This window comes from Prorops nasuta, unplaced genomic scaffold (genome assembly GCF_024137725.1).
Source record: "Prorops nasuta isolate Cenicafe-Biocafe unplaced genomic scaffold, Cenicafe_Pnas_1.2 PNAS00004, whole genome shotgun sequence".
Classification (NCBI taxonomy): Eukaryota; Metazoa; Arthropoda; class Insecta; order Hymenoptera; family Bethylidae; genus Prorops; species Prorops nasuta.
The window spans coordinates 2,834,391-2,853,973 of NW_027116801.1; the positions used below are offsets into that span (position 1 = coordinate 2,834,391).

General features: G+C 34.1%; 4 protein-coding genes across 11 annotated transcripts; 3 read left to right on the forward strand and 1 right to left on the reverse strand.

Annotated features, from left to right (window-relative positions):
- Positions 1-843: 843 nt before the first annotated feature.
- LOC136773082 (dual specificity protein phosphatase 15-like) lies at positions 844-11,839 on the forward strand. Of its 3 annotated transcripts, XR_010822550.1 has the most exons (8): positions 1,214-1,531; positions 3,796-4,258; positions 5,633-5,749; positions 5,845-5,969; positions 6,031-6,381; positions 6,444-6,641; positions 6,983-7,515; positions 7,590-11,839. XR_010822550.1 is itself a non-coding variant. In XM_066726465.1 (7 exons), exons 2-7 carry the CDS (start codon positions 4,238-4,240, stop codon positions 7,215-7,217), a joined length of 1,047 nt encoding a protein of 348 aa, XP_066582562.1. In that variant the 5' UTR covers positions 844-981; positions 3,796-4,237; the 3' UTR covers positions 7,218-11,839. The 3 variants fall into 3 exon arrangements, 2 of the variants coding, with proteins under 2 accessions (XP_066582562.1, XP_066582561.1); XM_066726465.1 differs by lacking the exon at positions 1,214-1,531 and adding an exon at positions 844-981 and having other exon boundaries at positions 6,983-11,839; XM_066726464.1 differs by having other exon boundaries at positions 6,983-11,839.
- On the reverse strand, positions 11,598-18,917 carry LOC136773084 (ER membrane protein complex subunit 8-like). 6 transcript variants are annotated; one of them, XR_010822555.1, is made up of 8 exons: positions 18,786-18,910; positions 18,535-18,699; positions 18,335-18,470; positions 18,149-18,263; positions 17,961-18,078; positions 17,799-17,885; positions 17,558-17,710; positions 12,405-12,481 (listed from the first exon to the last, which is right to left on the reverse strand). XR_010822555.1 is itself a non-coding variant. In XM_066726467.1 (5 exons), exons 1-5 carry the CDS (start codon positions 12,922-12,924, stop codon positions 11,843-11,845), a joined length of 630 nt encoding a protein of 209 aa, XP_066582564.1. In that variant the 5' UTR covers positions 12,925-13,138; the 3' UTR covers positions 11,598-11,842. The 6 variants fall into 6 exon arrangements, 1 of the variants encoding a protein (XP_066582564.1); XR_010822551.1 differs by lacking the exon at positions 12,405-12,481 and adding an exon at positions 15,585-15,739 and having other exon boundaries at positions 18,795-18,917; XR_010822552.1 differs by lacking the exon at positions 12,405-12,481 and adding an exon at positions 15,585-15,739.
- LOC136773121 (putative leucine-rich repeat-containing protein DDB_G0290503) lies at positions 14,254-16,464 on the forward strand. The gene is made up of 5 exons (XM_066726551.1): positions 14,254-14,407; positions 14,474-15,591; positions 15,661-15,851; positions 15,913-16,075; positions 16,153-16,464. The coding sequence occupies exons 1-5, from the start codon at positions 14,254-14,256 to the stop codon at positions 16,462-16,464; spliced, it is 1,938 nt and encodes a 645-aa protein (XP_066582648.1).
- Positions 16,676-17,805, forward strand: LOC136773083 (fas-binding factor 1 homolog). Its single transcript, XM_066726466.1, has 6 exons — positions 16,676-16,754; positions 16,816-16,959; positions 17,016-17,180; positions 17,247-17,404; positions 17,490-17,622; positions 17,684-17,805. Exons 1-6 carry the CDS (start codon positions 16,698-16,700, stop codon positions 17,774-17,776), a joined length of 750 nt encoding a protein of 249 aa, XP_066582563.1. The 5' UTR covers positions 16,676-16,697; the 3' UTR covers positions 17,777-17,805.
- Positions 18,918-19,583: the final 666 nt, after the last annotated feature.

Genomic DNA, 19,583 nt, shown 5'->3' on the forward strand with positions numbered 1-19,583 from the left:
AGATAATAAGTTTTTTAAAAGGGGGGATATAAAGTTAAAATTATTATATTAGGCTAGGGTGTTAAGGACATAATTTGGCCCTCTTGTGGTAGTTAACCACTTGTGGTTGGTCGAGGAAAATAAAGTTGGCAGAATTGAAGTGGTCACAGTAAGGTGGCGAAGGGGAGGGGGGGGGGGGTCTTTGTGTATCGCATGCTGCCTTATCCGGCTAGAGTGCACGTGCAAGCGCAAAGGGTCACTTGATGTACTAAAAGAGGCGGACATCTCCAGCTTCGTAGCCTCGTGTCCTACATTACAAAAACCTCGGAAATCCTTAAAATAACAGGATTCTCATGATCCACCGAATTCTCAGGCTATTTAGGATTTTACCAACAAAGTGTTTGTTTTAAATAAATAATTATTACTAAGAAAAATAAAAGTATGAAGGAGTCTATAATTTTGCTAGAGAAAATTCCATTCTGATATTTTCGTAAATTATTTTTATTTTTTTTACAACTGTACTTTTTCAACAAAGAATTACAGGTAACCGTTATGAGATTTATATATGGTTTGTGATGATTTGTGCGAAGGAGGGGGGCTTTATCGAGCGGCGCCTGCGTCTAAACGACTGTACGTCGTTGTTGCACCGACGGTCTTCGTTCTCGTCCTCGAATCCCTAAGTGACTTCTCCACCCCTGGAAGGTAAAAGAGGGGGAGGGGGGCTCCCCCCTTCATCCCGTGTCGCTGCCAAAAACAGCCGCCCTCTTTATCCAAGAAGAATCGGAAATCTCAAAAATATCTCGCATTAATTTTCTCTGGTTTTATAACCAATCCGTTAGATTGAAATGACACAAAAAACTTAAGCACATTGCCAAAATTTAAGAATTTTATTGCTTGGCCTATTTACGCCTTGAAGAAACCTGCAAGAACGAATGCGATATTTTAACGAAATTGAAATTTCGATGAATTACTTAATTGGATAATCGAGGAAAGGGAGATAAGGTTTGATAATTACGTTATAATTGGGACAGGTGAAAGAAAAGTGTGTCGTCGTAGTGTTGGTGTTGGGAAGCTGCGGGCTTTTGGCACTCTAGCGTGCTTGGTGTATAAGTGTGTGTGTGTGTGTATGTAAGGAGGTGGTGGGGGTCAGGTGTGGATGTTGTAGGGCGACTGCGTCCTCGGTTTCGCTCGGGCTCTCGCAACTCGCAACTTTGGGATTCGACTAGTTCCAACACGAAACGAACGCAGTTTTCGCACGGCGCGCCTTCCAGACGTATCATCCCCCTTTTAGTATAATCCCGATCCCCGCTTCCATCGTGCGATTTTTATTTACCGATGAGAATTAAATTATTGTATACACTATTTTTTCACGCGTAATACCACAATTTTTGCGTCGCGAGCGAGGCGTTCGCGTGTCGTTCTTGCCTTTATCGTCGCCCTCCACGACGACGTATCTGCTGCAGTGTCAACCTGGACCCTGGTGGACCTTTCTCGTCTGTCTCCAATCTCACCTCACCTATATTCTTCGAATAGATAGTCGTCAATGGCTTAGGTGTGTTCCAAATCTCATTTCGTCATGACATACTCTGTTTTCATTTTTTAACAGCTGATTACTTTATTAATCCTCTTAGAGTCAGGTGTTTTACTCCTATTGGTAAATGCTTTGCTGAAATTATCCGATTTGTAAAACTTGAAATTCCATAGGATTTACTATAACTAGTAATTTTTATCTATCAGATAAGTTTTACTAATAGATGCAAAAATTAACCTATATAGCAATTTTTAGTTTATTTTCACGTTTTATAAGTGGAAAATTCATGTAGAGAATGAGGTGATCACTTATCTTTTTTACCTTTTCGTAACCTTACAAAACGTATTTACTGCAGTGTCAATCTGGAACGTGGTAAACCTCTCTCGTGTGCTTTCAACCCCACCTCATTCATGTCCTTTGAATCATCACTCCTCAATTGCTTAAATGTATTCCAAAATAGTATTTTACGCTGATACTCCACCATTATTGTTTAACAGCTGATTACTATATCAATCCTTTTATTTTAAATTTTTTGTTGGTAAATTTTACCTCGCGAGCGAGGCGTTCGCATATATTTCTCACCTTTATCGTCTCTCTTCACGACGTGTCTACTGCAGCAATACCTAAGTCTACCTGGACCCTCCCTTTTCTACTTATACAATTCCACTACACATCCACGTATATTCTGAAAATTCTTGATCGTCGATTTTTTCAACGCGTTAAAAAATATATTTTACGTTAATGCTGTACCTACCATCAATTAACACCTAATTACTATATTAACGAGCTTACATGAGATTCGTATCATTCACCACCACACCCTTCTTTCCCACGGCAATTATATCTTTTCATAACTGTATAATACTTTCAATAAATCATCCTTTTTAATTCATTCTCTTTTCTTCACAAATCGTCTCACGGATCGAGTTTGAAAATGTCAGTCGAATCATAAAAATATGAATTCAATTAACTTTTATTATAAATTTGCATCTAGTGATACGAAAGGATTATTTTTAACTGTATTGAAGATGTTTCGACTTGCATAAATTCTAACACTCTTCATGGATAATAATTCGACTTGTATTCCTCATTAATATTAATGTTTAGACTAAGATTGATTTTATAATAGGGCCAAACTACCCACTTTTTTCCATCGTCCCTTCCATACGTATATTTTACTTCTATCAATTTGCTGGCAATTTTCCAGTTGTTGCAGAGGAAACTTGAAACTTTGCGTTGGGCTTCCCAAATATAGGAATCTTGGAAAAAAGGAAATAAGAAGTTAAAAAAAATTTAGACGAGTTATAGGTTGGTCCATCAAAGATCGACATTCATATGGATAACTATGTAATTCTTAAAGTCTTATGTAAAATGGGGGTGGGGATGCTTCGAATCTCCCCTATCATTTACCCAGAAATTCTCGAGTAAACTGGAAAATGTTCAAAATTTTAAACAATGTTAACACGATCAAAATTTTATTTTGAAATAATTGAATTCAAATATCTCGGCTCCATCGAGGTTTGTTTTGACGCGTCGACCGTTGTCGATAAAAGAAAAATAATAATTTATGCCAGCTCGAGAATGAAAGATTAACGATGAGTCACTCAAGTCGAACGATTTTTCAAGTTAAAACGTCTGATAATAAATTTCAGATAGTTGATTAATGAAGGACCCATTACATAGATCTAAGTGCCTTTTTTCATGGAGTTTACTCCAATTTTTAAATCGCCTGACAATAATTTACTAAGCATTTAACATTTTTGCCTTAAAAAATATCAAGTCTTTTTTAAGTAACATTATAATATCAAAAAAAAATAATCTTTAACTAACGCAATAGAAATATTTTATTTATTTTGAAATAATATTTTGTGAAAAATATAAAGAAAAAAACTGGTACTTTGTCTCTTATTCATAGTAAATATATACGATCGAATCTTTGACGAGACACGTTGTATGCTCACGACAGAATCAGTAGGGAAGTTTCTTAACCCCCAGCTGTTTGGTTCCTTCAACGAATGAATAGGGTAGAGGAAGAAAAATTGACAGGCGAGACCATGCATCGACCTGGTCGTGCAATCGTTGCGGTGTATTCCGAAGAATCAACAAGCATCGATTTCTGCAGTCCGTCAGCCTACTTTTTCCCACTGCTAACCTAATGCAGAGCTGTGTCAGGGTCCCCCAACTTCACTGTCGTAAAACTTCACTCGCATTGTTTCCCCTTTCTTTAAAATAAAAACCGATCAATCATCATTATACAATAAAACACATCTCGATTCTCTTTTCAGTCTCGAAACATTCGTAGGATCGAAATGGGGGCCACTGTCTGCAAGAAGATGGTCCACCGGAAAGAGTTCAAGGTCACGATATAAAAATTATTAACGAAGAGGAGTGGAGGGGGGCGAGTCAATGGCGAAACAATAAGGGGAAGAGTAAACGGTGATTAGGATTACCTTACCTCTTGAGTTTACCTGTAATTCGTGCAGAATTGCGAGGCGAGGTGGAGGAAGATAATGGTGCAAGAAGAAGAACCGTGGATCGCAGTGGTGGAGGAAGAACCGAAGAGTTTCGCGAGGAGATCGAAGAGACTGAAGAAAGAAATCATCAATAGTTGCTCGACCAGTAGTAACCGTGGATTTGCGAGATTTCACTGATAAGCCTTATCGGACTATTCGTTATCACTTCCGGTACGAAACAGCACAATAGGGATTGCATGCTCTAATAACCACCATGGGGAATGGCATGAATAAGGTAATTCTAGGTTCATTTATAATAATTTATTACACTTCGTCTTAACACTAATAGAATACATTATTTTTCATATACATAATTGTTTACATTATTTAAAATGGTAATATTAATATCTCAGGATGAATTGTAGCGTTAGTGTCAATTGGCGAACATAAATCCAACGTACATACAAATCATATGATTTTTTTTAACTTGTATCGTGTGTAATAATATTTCTATAAAGAGGTTTTGCGGTCTCGGCCGCCACGTGCACTTATAGCTGTTACACCCACGCTTCATAAATTTTGCTTACGGATCATTATATAGTTTTAAAAGTTTAATATATATTATTAATTATTTATAGGCCAAATCTAATCGTGAAATGAATTCAATATTAGAATTCGTCATGGAAAATTTATTCGGTACTATTGATGAAACAGCTAATTAGTCGATTAATATTGACACTATGAAATATGATAATAATCTCTGATTTATGTATAATAATGCAATCTAATTTATTATTTATTTTTTGATATTTACTAACCGAATTCATTTGAATTATACTAAATCTATACTTCAATAAATTTGTAGTATTAATGTTCATTTTCGGTTCACGATTATGAAACAGAAGAGAAATTTCTAAAATTCGTATCCTGTGATCACATGTCTTAATCTACAAACAAGTCGCACGAATCCTTGATTTTTCCACTTAACGCAACCTCTTTTCGCGCTTCCTTGACGAATTTTCTTCCTCGAATTTCTCAGAATTGCTGGAAAAATTTGAATTTCCTCTCTGAATTCCGTTTAGTTGCTGGAAATAATCAAATCTTCTTTTAACTTCTGGCATCTTTACTGGAAGGATCCAAATTATTCTTCCTAAATTGTATTAATTCCAAGGATCTAACGTTCTTTTATAAAATCCTCTGATGCATTGAAGTAATCCTTGAATTGTCAAATACGCGAATTTTCGTGATTTGACGACCTTTGATGAAACCAATTTTTCGGTCCTCGAAGAAAATTACAGCAGGCGAATCTTTAGGAATTCCCAAGATAATTGATTCGGGTCAGCAGGTAAATCTTGCATTAGCCCTATATATATCCACTCTTCTTCACCATGCCTCTCCCAGGACCAAAAGTCCTTCACCCATCAACCAGAAGCAGTACCAAAATATACTAAAATTTCCAGCCTCGAAACATCCGCTTCTCAATAACTCAAAATCAATTCCGACGTCAGTTTCCATTTTTAGTTCCTCCAAAACGCAGTCCTTTTAACAGACCGAAGCAAATGAAATTTAATTGCCAGTGAAAGATCCAAAGTAACAAAACCTTCGATACTACCAAATAAATCATATTTATGTAAAAAATTAGGATAAATAAATTGCATCGCAATAACAGGTCCTGCCTGGTCTCTACATTGGAAATTATCAGGACAGCAAAGATATGGACCAGCTCGATAGGTTTTTGATCACCCATATCCTGGCCATCCACGATACTGCACGTCGTCTTCACTCGGTAATTTTCAATAATTCTATAATTAGAAAAATATAATACCCTCGAGAATCCCATACGACTGTCGATAAAAAATTGTTCCTTTTCTGCCTCACCAGGACAAACATTATTTGTGCATCCTGGCCTCCGATCGTCCGGAGCAAAATCTCTCGCAATATTTTTCTCAATGCAACGATTTCATCCACGCTGCCCGATTAAGAGGCGGAAACGTGTTGATCCACTGGTGAGCCTGGCCAAAAAATCATTGATCGTACCAAAAATCTTTGACGAAAAAATGATTTTAGTTTGGCCGGTATGTCTCGGAGCGTGACGGTGGCAGTGGCATACATAATGAGTACCACAACGTTATCGTGGAAGGAGGCGTTGAAGGTGGTTAGAGTGAGCCGTTCGATAGCCAATCCGAACGCTGGATTCAGGCAGCAGCTGAAGGACTTTGAGTCGAGTCGTCTGCAAGACGAGAGAAGACGGCTAAAGGAGAGATTCCCCAGCCTAGCACTCGCCGAAGAGGACGCAGAGATCTGCGAGGTTACCTTGAGAAACTACGACGTCCTCATTGAAACCAGAGAGGTCTGCAAAGGCAAGTGCCCCATGGGCCGTCAATGTCCCTCGGGCCTTTGCAGGCAGTCCTTCAAAAGGTTAGAATGCGATGGTCGTAATTAAAGTGTGTCTCCTTTTGCATAATTAAACTATATTATAGAAGTCCGAGAAGAAGGTCCTCAGCAACAAGTTCAGGGACGCCGACGGGTAGGACGCCACCTCAGACACCCAGGATGTTACCATCGGCACCACCATCGCCAGCTTTGCACAAATCCACTAGTCTCATGTCCACTTCTAGACCCAGAAGTGGACCTGCTGGTCTACAATCTTACACAGGGGGCTCCGCTCCACCTTCCAGGTATAATTCGTTGATTTTCATTTTAATTATTCGATTTTCATTGTTTCACGGGGTCGCCATGTCCCGTTACGCTCAGCAGTGGCAAATCACAAAGGCCTGAATTTATGAACAAAACGTAAACTTAGCACGGTCACTTTAACCATTAGCGCAAAGGTTATCTCGGTCTTTGACCTAAGTAATTGTTAAGCTGAGATTCAAAGTTAGTATCAGTTTTAGATTTGGCTGAAAAATTTCGCCCCTACTGTGCGCCTCTACATGTATATGAGTGAATTAGAATAGTAGAACGATTGTGTTGGTTGCTCATTAAATATGAACATTTGTTTACTTGATCGGTAAAACAGAGCGGTATCGAGGGTCGATTTGTCAGGCTCGGTCGCCTGCAGCAGCAGCAGCGTCAGTCTAGCCAGTGTCGGCAGGTCCGGACCGATTTCAGGGAGCAGTTGGAGGCTCACGGCCGGTTCTGCTCCGGTTACTCCAAGAACTACACCACCTGTCTCCCCACAACGATGGCCCAGAAGAGTTTCCAGGCAAACATCAGAACTTCCGGTTCTTGAAGATCACACCCCGATGACGTAGCATTCACGGATCCCTCGCTATTATTACCGTGAATTTACCATGTGAACGAGTCAAATAGTAACCTCGATTGTGTGTTTTACAATCGACGAACGATGCTCCGCCCAATGGTCGAATTTACCAATTTGAAGAAATCACGACCTAAACTAACTTACATTTCCGTGTATATAGTCGATCGTACTCCACGATGAACAGTCCAACGGTCAAGAAAAATATAAAAAATACTTTCTAAAATCTTATTCGATGGAAACGCTATACACATTAATCAGAAAAGGAAGAAAAGCTTATGATCAATATTGCAGTGAGTGTTTGAATTGCTATGGAATTAAATTTAATTTATAAAATGAATTAAAGAGATTCTTTGATTATCAATAGGTTTCAGCTGAAATCAACGATTCATTTTATGAATTGATTTAGAGGATCAATTTGCTCAGCAATATAAATATTTATATTCATACACACAAATTTAAGCATAAGCAGAAATGGACAATCTTGTGTTAACTGCTAGTACGAGCAAGAAATTGCTAATAGAGAAATTGCGCTGGCGCAAAGTAGTCGTGTTTAAAGGTTGTCATAGCCCTTTGTTTCTTACAAATGGAAAGAAATACAGAGGTAGTGGTTGTTAAAATAAAGCAGGGAGAAAAATTGTGAAACAAAGAAAAATATTTTAATACAGCAAAGCGATAACGATTTTTCAAACTGATGTTTTGGAATAGAATTTTAGCTGAGGAACAGTATGGGAATTATAAACAACCGTAATACTCGAATTATTATATGCATAGAGAGTTATATCGTTGTTCGAGAAATGACCATTGATAAAGCAATGCTAGTGACCTTTGAAAGTAACATTGAATTTAGCGAGTGGCGCAATTGGGAGATCGAAGTTTGCGAAAAGTTTATATAATAAGAGGAATTTTAATGAGATGGATATTTGTTGTGTCCAAATTGTTTAGTTTTTTGTTGGCAACCGTCCAAACAAACCATAATTGTTGGCTTTGTAGCGAATACCGTTTACCGTTTAACTTATTGTTATCTCGATGAATCACCATATTAGAAATAAGAAACGAGTTGTGCGCGAACTACATGTTATTGTGAAGGGGATTTTCAGAGAATTTTATAAGCGCTGTCGGCTCACAGATATTACAAACATATACATATGTGCGTGTAACATAATATATTATGCTATTCTATAGAGGTATAACTAAGAAGAAGCATTATGCATGTAGAGGTATACATTTAGAAAAAGTTGTTGTTATTTCACGCACGAGCACGAACTAACATCACACCCCGTATTCTGTAACCTTACCAAAAATTTTCGGTATCGGTCAGGCCGAAAACGATATATATAGTTATATAAATTTATTATTACACGTACCGATATTTATCGTTGACTTCGGTCTAACGATACCGACATTTGTCGATAAGAGTTATAGAATTGCCCTACATATATATTTATGTAAACAAACCAAGAGAGAAACAGCAATCAGCACTAAATCAGTATAAGTAAATTTCAACGAGATACCAAAGCTATACCGAATTGGGCAAATGTTATTTTTTATATCGTTCATTTTTAATTTCCTTTTTTTTTATTATCGCTAGAGACAAACGAAACAAACATTGATCACGTTTCTCTGAGTTTTCCTTGAAACGTTCGATAAATGTGCCACTAACGATGGCTATAAGTATAAGAAATCTATGAAAAATGAAAAAGTGGCTGTGATGAATTTTTCTCTTAGATTTTTTACTTGGCCCACTGTCAAAATTGTTGGCACAATTCTCTTGAGAAAAACAATGAATCTCTCCATCTTTCAATAATATCATCCTTCCTATTATAGTTATGTAATCTTTTATGACATTAATCAATGCGGGCTCACCTTGTTTTCAGAGGAATTTCTGAAAGGGAGCTGTATTAGGTTACAATAATTTTTACAATTTTTCCTCTTCAAGTTGTGAAAACTCGAAATCTGGAAGAAATAAATGTTGATTCCTAACATTGTTTTGCACAGAAAGAAAGTTTAATGGGAAATTGATTTTTGTTGCTGCAATCGCTTCCGATGTAGGTTTATAAAATACTTTTCTACAAAGCTGCTGTGTAATTCAATATTATATTGTTGATAAACTTGTAACGTGAAACTGCTCGTGACGTTGAAACATTCTCAGTAGAATTTGCGATCATCCACCGACGACCAAAAAATTGTTGATTCCTCTGAAAAAGCTATTGTAAAAGAACTCTTGTTTTTTGCAACAAAAATTGTGCAAGAAAACTTGGGCTGCTAGTGCTTTATTGTCAAAGTGTAAGCAATAAATCATCGCCACTCCCTACCAGTGTGTCGGGGAATATTAAGATTTTTATTTTTGCAAATGTTAGAAACGACTATCGTCTGTTGCTCTTGAATAAGATAGTAAATGTGAAAAATCTGTAAGAATTTTCAAGCAAAGAGGATTTTTAAATCGCGAAACATACAATTGAAATATTATTTGTAAAGTTTGGTAGGTTATGTGTAATATTTTGTTGCGAGGGTGAATAGCGCTGGATCGCTCGATTGCCGATAAGAAAAACTAGCAATTAAGAGAAATAAAGTTATTATGGTAGGCATCATATATTAACATTAGCATTAACGAGTCCTCGATAGTAGGACATTAATGGTGAATTAATTTAAATTATCGACACTGTGGCTGTGCGTTGTGATTTAATTTAATCACGGCTTTTAATCGACATTTTTAAGCTAAGATCATACTTTTATTTATTCTCATACACGGATATGATAGATTCTAGTTTTATAATATTATTGAGAGCGTACCGAAGTATTGTACTAACAATTGCAATCTTATTAATTGTATATGTACATTAATAGGCTAATAGATGCACCATTTAATTCCTTAAATATTTTTGATAAAACTCAATTGATCTGTGATGCGTTATAATTGGGCACATTGCGTACCATATCTTTTTCATTGCGCTAATGGAATCCATTAATCATATCGGGAGGGCTTGAGGGAAGATATTAGGTTTGTTCGTTTCAACTGTACTTTCTACAGTCTCTACACTTTGTACAATGTCAACTTAACCTATACAAGAAGAATTAAGAAAATTCTTTATTCGCTATGTGCACACCTACACGTTGGCAGTCAGGTAAGAATGTGTAGCAATATACATAAACAAAAAAAGTCCGGCAAAAATGACAAAATTTACCGACAGTCAGCGCTGATATTATGCATATGCATCACTACACATTCTTACCTGACTACCAATGTGTAGGTGTGCACATAGCGAATAGAAAGTGCTGGAAGTACTACCACTAAAACGAACAAATTGTTTCGAAGCAAGAATCTGAATATCAACCTAACGTAGATGCTATTTTAGATATCTATTATATTATAGAGGTGGTCATTTGAATAATGTTTTCATGTTGGAAATCATGGATAAATGAGAATTAATACCGAGTAGAAAAGTTCTTTACCATTTTATAGCCTAGAAGTAGCGCTGGACTGCGCACGGGTGTCAAATAATAAGTCACGTTAATTGGGGATTGATATGTATACACAGCTTATCAAAACGAATCACTGAGTAAAACGCTCAAATTTCAAACGTTTCCGTAAACTCTGATTTTTTAATAATATATTTTTTATTTACTCTCCAAGTGGTTTTTGATTTAATCAGTACTCAAATGTCTCCCTGTATATAGGTTTTAGGTTTAGTACCATAGGATCTGTCGCCTCAAATGTGATTTAATTACCGTGACAAAGAAATAACGCAAATAATCGACGTATTTTCACCTGAAGATAAAATCAGCTTTCAAAATCATTTCTCTTTCCTCTTAACTTGGATAGGACATGGGAAACGAGATAGATATTTTCTCTTCGGATTTTAAAGTCAAAAAATGTCCAAACTGCCTACAATTGTAAACTCGTTAAACTATATGTCACAATATTATATTAGGCTTAAACAGGGATTTTTATTCCGAATTTTAACATAATTTTTTTTAAATAGCTGGCATTCATTTATTTCCAAGTTGTAGATGTACTTGAGCATAAGGAAAGCATCTATTTTTAACAGTGTAAAAATCTTTTTCCGATTAATAAATATGTACATATTTTATCAAATAGCCTTAGATAACAAAGCGTATTATATTTTTCACAATAAACCGATTTAACGTAGTATATAAAAGAAAATATTTTTAAGCTTTGACCACATAGTATTCAAAAAGTTCTGTACCTGATTTTAAAGCTTCACCACACCATTCACAATGTGATTGCAATTCAACGAACTATCAGTAAATAAGAAACAGAAAAATGATTTGTCGAATCTATCATCGTGTGAAATGTCGTCGATCAAAAATTCCGCAAAAATGTCAAGGCTTTCAGACAATGAATAAAAAAATCTGTTCCTCCTCTATACTATTTATTTCTATTGATTGCAGAAACCCTTATTTAAATCTGAATCTGGTGTGTGACTGATATCAAGATTTTAAAAAAGTATCATCTGCAAAACAGGAAATAATTTTATAATCTATACGTTTATGGCAAATTATTAATATATACAATTGTGTTGTCAAAGTTAATTAAGAGATATCTTCAATCTTTTGTGAAGTAAAAATAGAATATAAATGCTTTGAGTACTAGAATTTTTATGAAGATTTATGTCTTTGCACACTTTCTTCTATAATTTTATTGAGTTTTTTATTCAGCCAATCCAGGGCTATATCATCTAAATGATTGTCAAAATCTATCAAGTTCTTATGCTGATCTTCTTTTATTAAGTTAACCATTAAATTAGGTTTATCTGCTTCATCCTCATAAATTATACTGTAAAAAAAGTATCTTTCATTATAAATTGGTTTCTTTTTTTATTTAGCAAGATCATTGAAAATATTTACTTTGCTTTATCTTTGGCTTTCCATTTTCCATCAATAAATTGTGAGATTCTTAATGGACTACCAGATGTCAGTGAAAGTGCTTTATTATCTATCTAAATATTAGAATAAAAAAGAACAAAGTTACTATATTTAACATAATATACTGGCATTATTTATAAATATTTACCACTACTAATATTGCATTTCCAAGATTTTCAGCAATTTTATCTGCTATCCTATGAGCCGGCCTATCCGTACTAAAAAAAGAAAACAATAATCAAATATCTGTATCTGTTTCAATAGTTTTCTATACAATTCAAATACACAAATATACCTTAAATCATTAATATTTTCATTAGCCAAGTAATAGCCTGCTATAACCAAACCTTTGGTTGAGCAATAATGATCTACCTGTAATAACATAATATAAACAGTAATTTATGAAATATACTAAATTATTTCAAAGATATAAAAATTAGTTGAATTGATTGATAGGTTACATTATCAAAAACATAACCTAAAAATTAAGGAATCAAAAAAGAACCTTATAATACATATATCAAACAAGAATTATAAAAGCAACATATATAATATATTATACAATAATAATAAGAATAGCTATGATAATAAATATTAGCTACCAAATTAAGGGCAATTTCCGCCATTGGTGAAACATGTAGGCAAATGTGAAATAATGGAATTGCATCTTCAATATACAAATTTGCTGATTTTCCTTCGCCTTTTTTCTGTTTAGCTAAGAGTAAACCATTGATGGCACAATGAGGATATTTTACTCCATGCAAAATAGTTTTACAGTACGCACGAGGAGAAATATAAACGTCTGACATTTTCATACGTCGGTATTCGGTACGACAAAACCAAACTGAACCCAACTGAACCTACCAAACTAGCACCAGACGAACCGTTTGTTTCTTTTCGCTGCACTATCGAACTAATGCAATTAGTTGAAATAAGACAAATACAGTTTTCTCCACTCTAACTTATTGCACTAGTGCAGCAAACAGCGAAAAAGAACAGACCTGAAGACGACACCGACCGAACCACGTATGTACGTATACATAACATACACGCCAGGTACACGCACATATATTACTGTATACTGTATATAGTGTGTACATACAATACCAATAACGTTCTAGCTACGTATTGTACATATATAGCTATTCGCTATGTGCACACCTACACATTGGTAGTCAGGTAAGAATGTGTAGTGATGCATATACATAATATCAGCGCTGACTGTCGGTAAATTTTGTAATTTTTGCCGGACTTTTTTTGTTTATGTATATTGCTACACATTCTTACCTGACTGCCAATGTGTAGGTGTGCACATAGCGAATACTTGCAAACTGGGTGCACTCATACAGTATCATGCACTCACATACACAATCTATAAATCTACGCGTCATGTTTATATAGGGTGAATCAAAATTAAATTTATCAATGAATTTAGAAAATAGGATGTTTTTAGTGGAAACTACAAACAATGTGATTATCATATTAATATTTCATCTATTACTTTAAGTAGTTACTAATTGCAGATAAAGATAACTGACTTAAATTAAGAATTATGCTAGATCATCGGTAACGCTATAGAGACCGTGCACACCAACACAATGATAGCGAAGTGTCAATGTATAACTGTATACGTATAAATAAATTACACTCAAAAACTGCGAAAATTGACCGATAGTTTGCGCTGATAGTATGCATATACACCAATATACATTCTTATCTCACTGTCATTGTGCTAGTGTGCACGGTCTCTATACCACCCACTACACAGCTTCATTTTGCACCGCTACCAATGAAACTCGTCAATGGATGCACTCGTTGCCATGGCGATAGGCCAGCTGATCACAAATGATAACAAATGTCAACGCTACTTTGGCAAGTCTTTTATAGGTTCTTAACTTGAAAGTTCTACCACGTGACACCTATTCATACTTATAATATATGGATAATATATATATATACATATAATATACATATATATAGTTTAGCTTATAAATAAAAGAAACTTTGCAAAAATAGAATTCAATTGTATTTTATAATAATAAAAAAATTATGTATGAAATTTGAATGATTACTAAGTCTTTATAGCTAGACTGTTAAGAACGCGCGCGTCCAAGAGGCAATTGTTATATTTTATTAGTATACAAATGGCAGATTTGTTAGATTTGCTGAAAACAGACAATTTAGACAGTATAGGAGAAGATTTTGATTTTGCTGATAAAGGATCTTCAAATAGTTCATTTAGAAAAAAATCAGACCAAACTCAAATAGGAGAAAGCAGAAAAAAAGTAGTCTTTAAAGGTTTGTATATTCCATTAGTTTATAAATTATCTCATTTTTAATATTTTCATTATTTGTTGATTGTAGAACACGATGATGACCCATTGGCAGGTTTACCGGATGACGATTATTTTCTACAAAACTCTAAAAATAAAGGAAAGACCAGTTTTATGGACGAATTGCTTGGGATGAAATCAGATGCCGATTTGAATAAAGATAACCAAGCGGTTCAAGAAAAATCAGTTATGAAGGCGACGGATCAAATACTGGAGGAGGATAAGCTGATGGATTTGAAGAGAGAACCGATTAAAAGACAAAATAGTGACAATGACAGTTTAAAAGCTGCCGAAAGTAGTCTAAGTGTTAAACAAAAGTCAATCAATGAGAAATCAAAAAAATCTTCTCTAATGAGAGATTTGTTTGGAAATTCATCTCCTTCCAAGGATCCCTACAGGAGTTCAGGAAAAAGTAGTTTGGAAAATCCGAGTGGTAAATCTATATTTTCTTTGGACACAGTAGAGCAAACATCTTCATTACCAAGCGGATATGCTCCTACGATATCCGGAAGCAGAGAGCCGCGAAGACGAAGAGGATCTGCTTTGGCTACATCGGACCCTCTGGGGCTGTTCCTTACGTCTCATGACTCTGAACAAAACACTGATAACCAAATGCAAGCTAAAAGAGTGATCCGGAATCCAGAAGTAACTAAATCTATAGATCATACAACTCAGCCTTTTTTACAAGCTAGCAGCGAAATTTCTACAAGAGATAATTTGCCAGAATGGCTTGGAGGAAAAGGTTGGAATGAATCGAATGTAATGAAAAAAACAGACCAAGCACCCAAGTCAGAAATAAATGTAGTTGAAAAAACTGAAAAACAAGAAAAACTATTAGTTGATGATCATTTGAAAACGTCGATGAATAAGAATGAAAATTACCCAGAGAATTTATCAATTTTAATGAGCTCCCAGTTCGAGCAGCAATCAGCAATTATTGCTATGCAGCAGCAGGAGCACGAATTAAAAACGGCAACAGTTTTATCGAGACAAAATGATCAATTGAACAATTTGTTGAATGATCAAAAATCGATTCTCAACCAACAGGAGAAGCAATTTAGCAATTTGATCAAGAAGCAAGTTGAGAGGCAAGCTTTGCTTGAAACTCAAATGAAAGCTCAACAAGCTCGTATAGACCAGCATATTCAGGTAAAGCATCAAAATTAATCTCTTCTTTCTTCTAATCCACTGCTTAATTTATCACAATTGAATTTTAAGACTTTAATGGCTCAGCCAATGCTTACTACTCATCCCGGGAGAAGAATCCAAGAACATTCTGATGAACATCCACAAGAATCTGAAAGTATAATACAGAAGTTACAACTGGAAAAATCATACCTGGAAAATACCTTGGAGAGTTTGAGAGCAAAACACGAAAAAGAAATATCGATTCTTGAAGAATCACACAGGTAAATGTATAATAATTTATTTTTATATTTCACTATTGATGGCAAATATTTCATTTGTCAGTAAACAACTGTCATTCTTGGAGGAGACAATGGAAAAGCTGGATAAAAGAATGCGATATGAAACTGAAATTTTGGAGGCGAACTACGAAACGAAAATAGAAAAATTGCGTGAGGAGAAACAGCAAATGGAAACAATGTATAAAGAGGACATCGAGAATCTCAAAGTATGAGCTTTTTTGTGTTCCACATAACGCATGGCTGTATAGAAAATGAGATAATTGTTATTTTATTTTTTTTTTAGAAATCACATGCTAAATTTATTGATAGTATTCATGAGCAACATGCACGTAGTATAGAACTTTTACGAAAAGAATATTTAGAAGTTTTTGAACATATATCGCAAATGAAACATTTGGAAAAAGAAATCACTTCAAATATTACATCTCACAGAACAGATATAGAAAACATGTTGGACAAAACGAAAACTATCATTGACAGTATTAATACTATTAACGAAAAATTACAAGATAAACATGAACAATTTACAGAAACGAAAGAAAACATTCTGAAAAGGCACGAGGAGTACTTGGAAAGTATGTTTGTTGATATATAACCGGCAAATGCTTTCTTCCTTTTTTATAATTGTGTAAATTAATTTTTGTCTTCATAGAGCAACAGCAAGGCTTGAATAAACAGAATGAAATAATAAAGGAAGATCATTTGGAAATAGTTCGGACGTTGCAAACGCTTGATTTGCAAATGAAGCAATTAACGTCTGATTTCGAAGATAGAATGAAAGTGACCAAAGAAACCGACGAACGTCTGAAAAAGAAAGAAGAGCTATTAATGTGGGAGAGAGAACAATTTGAGGAAAAGATTAAATTGGAGCGTAATCATTTCCAGGTGATGAGACTCATATAATATTGCCATTATTCAGATAAATCTTAATACATGTGGTTTTTAGACTATGAAAGAATCTTGGATAAAAGAACAAGAAAGACAGTTAAAGCTAATTGTTGAAGAGAGAGGTATGCTGGCAACAGATAAAGCAAAATTAGAAGTTTTAAGTAGATTGAAGCTTGATAATAATGATATTTCCAAAGCTGAGGTGAGTGCAATTAATATTTTGTTTTGATTAATTGTAAATAATCAAGTAATTTGTAGATAGAAGCTACTTTGAGAGCTGCTGAAGAGGCTGTAAAGGCTACTAATAAAGAGAAACATAGGTGGAGAGAGAAAATTAGTAAGCTTGAATTTCAACAGCAGCTAATCGATGAGAAAGAAAATCTGCTAATCAAACGTGCCAAGGAATTAGAAGATTTAACACAAGTAATTAATCAAGCAAATACAAAACATCTTATATGTTTTGATAATTTCATCAAAAATTTATTCTAGTCTGCATTGGCAAAGCAGGAAGAAGGACTACGAGCATTAAGAGAAGCAAAACGACTTGAAGTACATCATAAAGAGAAATTAAAACAATTTCAAACACAAGTGGAGAACCTGGCACAAAGGGAAAGTAAAATTATATCTGAAAAACTTTACTTGGCAAGGTAAGAGTAAATTATATTGAAATATAAAAATTTGATGATTTGTTTAGTCAATACATTTTTTGAATATGCTTTATATTTTATGCAGAGATCGACTGTCTTCTTTGACTTTACAAACTGAACAGCCAGAAAGAGATTCAAAAACAAATTACTCACAAAATATACTAAATAGCTCCTTAACTTTGCCTGATGTAAACAGTTTACCAATAACACGTTTTAAGGTAAATTAATTCTTGGATTCCTTTGTAGTTTAAATAAATGATGTTGTATTATTTTTTTTAGGATATAGTGGACCCACATTTAGTTATGCTGAAAATTAATTTGGATCAAAAGCTTGATTCTACAAATGAATATATCCCTTCAGTATATAGGTGACAAACTAAGACACAATTCTTACCATAAATTTATTTAATAAATATATAATATGTTCCATATCGCTTGTATACTTATTAAAAATAAGACCCTTCTAAAGATGCTGCTTCATCTAAAATAAAACATATTCTTAATAAAACATTATTTAATAGTATGATTTATCAAATATTCAAAAAAAAGAAATTACCACATGAATAAACATAATTTACCAATAGTGCCTCAGTATTATCATTCAGAGTTTTTACTTGGTCTACAAATGTTTTTATACGCTGCATTTCTGTTTCAACAGATTTTATACATGCCAACTGTAAAACAATTTGACCATTCAAGTATGAAATTTTTGTATATTTCTCTTAATATATAAAAATTACTTACAATATCTTTAACCAAATTTGTAAAATTTATATTATTAATATCATGAATATTTGTAAATAAGCTCTTCAAATCTCCTATAAATTTGACTGCTTCGTTACAAGTGTTCATAGCTTGTCTAAAAATAAATAGAATAAATAAAAATTTGAATTTAAATTATTTCCAGATTATTCCATAAAAGAAGTATACTCTTGGTAATCCTTTGAAAATGGTAGTCCTTCATCATTAGGGTTAACACTTTGCAAAGCCTTAATTATGGAATGTTTTTGTAAAATCAAGCTATTAAAGTTCTTGGTGATACTTTGTATAATCTGCACATGAATATCTGAAAATATAATTTTTCAATGCTTCAGTTAATTTTTCAGTTAAAGTGGTTTATGAAACCATACCTCCTGATGATTTTATTTTTTGAAGCAAGTTATTATATTCTTTCTTTTTTTGTAAATCCTCTAATTGTTCTTGTTTTGAATCATATTCTCTCTTCTTTTGTAAAATATTCATAACATGTTGAACATCGTCCATAATAAATAATGTTTACTGCTTATGACAATAATCTAACAGTAATTACAGCAACAGTTTTAAAACTTATTGTTTGACAGTTTTTAGCGCTTTAACGCTTATACAATTCAAAAATACACACCTAACCTACCTTCAAAGAAATATACATATAATACGCAAACGCAGGGCTGAAGCTGAAGGAATTAAAAAGCAGATGAAAGAAAGCAAATGGAGGGGGAATTCCATCCGGTAAATGATTCCCGCCATTCGTAAAATAATTCCAATAATACGTATTTGCCATTCATACAATTAAATGACCTAGTATATTTACGCTGAATTAGCCTTTTTTGCAATTTAATATCTTTTGGGTATACTTTACTTAAATCTTTCTTTTTCTATTTTAATTATTTAATCTGTTAATTTTTGATCAAATTGTTAATTGAAATTAATAGAAAGTACTTAAATGTAATATAAGAAAAGGTATAAGAAGATAAAAAAGGTTGAAGTGTTGAAATAGGTTCAGCTCTGATGCTTTAAACCCCTACTCTAAATACTCAAAAGCCTCTGAACAGACGAACCTTTGAGACCTTCCTTGGTTGTTCATATATCGTATCTAATATCTTGCAGCTTGTAGGTGCATAAGTGTGCACGCAGCCATACTTGCAATTTTCAATAAAATTGCATTATTATTATTGCGTTTTACGATAGTTCTCTCTTATAGAATGAATTTTAAAAAATTGATACGAGTATTAAGCGATTATATTCAACGATAGAAATATTGTTTGTTCAATAAAATTACACGACTTGTGAAAAAATTGTCAGTATTTCAGTGTGTCAGTGATGTCAAAAAGTCAATCCTTACTACATTCGAATATGTGATTGTATACTACAATACTATTGGTGGGGTGAATTGCATATAGATAAATACTATACGTATATG

Excerpts from the sequence above, each read along its gene's own strand:
- LOC136773121 (XM_066726551.1), top strand. The coding sequence starts at position 14,254 with ATGGCAGATTTGTTAGATTTGCTGAAAACAGACAATTTAGACAGTATA. Across the intron at positions 14,408-14,473 it reads AAAAAAAGTAGTCTTTAAAG|AACACGATGATGACCCATTG; the intron begins GTTTGTATATTC and ends TGTTGATTGTAG. Across the intron at positions 15,852-15,912 it reads ATTCTTGAAGAATCACACAG|TAAACAACTGTCATTCTTGG; the intron begins GTAAATGTATAA and ends TTCATTTGTCAG.
- LOC136773082 (XM_066726465.1), top strand. The coding sequence starts at position 4,238 with ATGGGGAATGGCATGAATAAG. Across the intron at positions 5,750-5,844 it reads CTGCACGTCGTCTTCACTCG|GACAAACATTATTTGTGCAT; the intron begins GTAATTTTCAAT and ends CTGCCTCACCAG. Across the intron at positions 6,382-6,443 it reads TGCAGGCAGTCCTTCAAAAG|AAGTCCGAGAAGAAGGTCCT; the intron begins GTTAGAATGCGA and ends ACTATATTATAG.
- LOC136773083 (XM_066726466.1), top strand. The coding sequence starts at position 16,698 with ATGTGGGAGAGAGAACAATTTGAGGAAAAGATTAAATTGGAGCGTAAT. Across the intron at positions 16,960-17,015 it reads ATGATATTTCCAAAGCTGAG|ATAGAAGCTACTTTGAGAGC; the intron begins GTGAGTGCAATT and ends AGTAATTTGTAG. Across the intron at positions 17,405-17,489 it reads GAAAAACTTTACTTGGCAAG|AGATCGACTGTCTTCTTTGA; the intron begins GTAAGAGTAAAT and ends TATTTTATGCAG.
- LOC136773084 (XM_066726467.1), bottom strand. The coding sequence starts at position 12,924 with ATGAAAATGTCAGACGTTTATATTTCTCCTCGTGCGTACTGTAAAACT. Across the intron at positions 12,482-12,711 it reads CGGAAATTGCCCTTAATTTG|GTAGATCATTATTGCTCAAC; the intron begins GTAGCTAATATT and ends ATGTTATTACAG. Across the intron at positions 12,328-12,404 it reads GAAAATATTAATGATTTAAG|TACGGATAGGCCGGCTCATA; the intron begins GTATATTTGTGT and ends TTCTTTTTTTAG.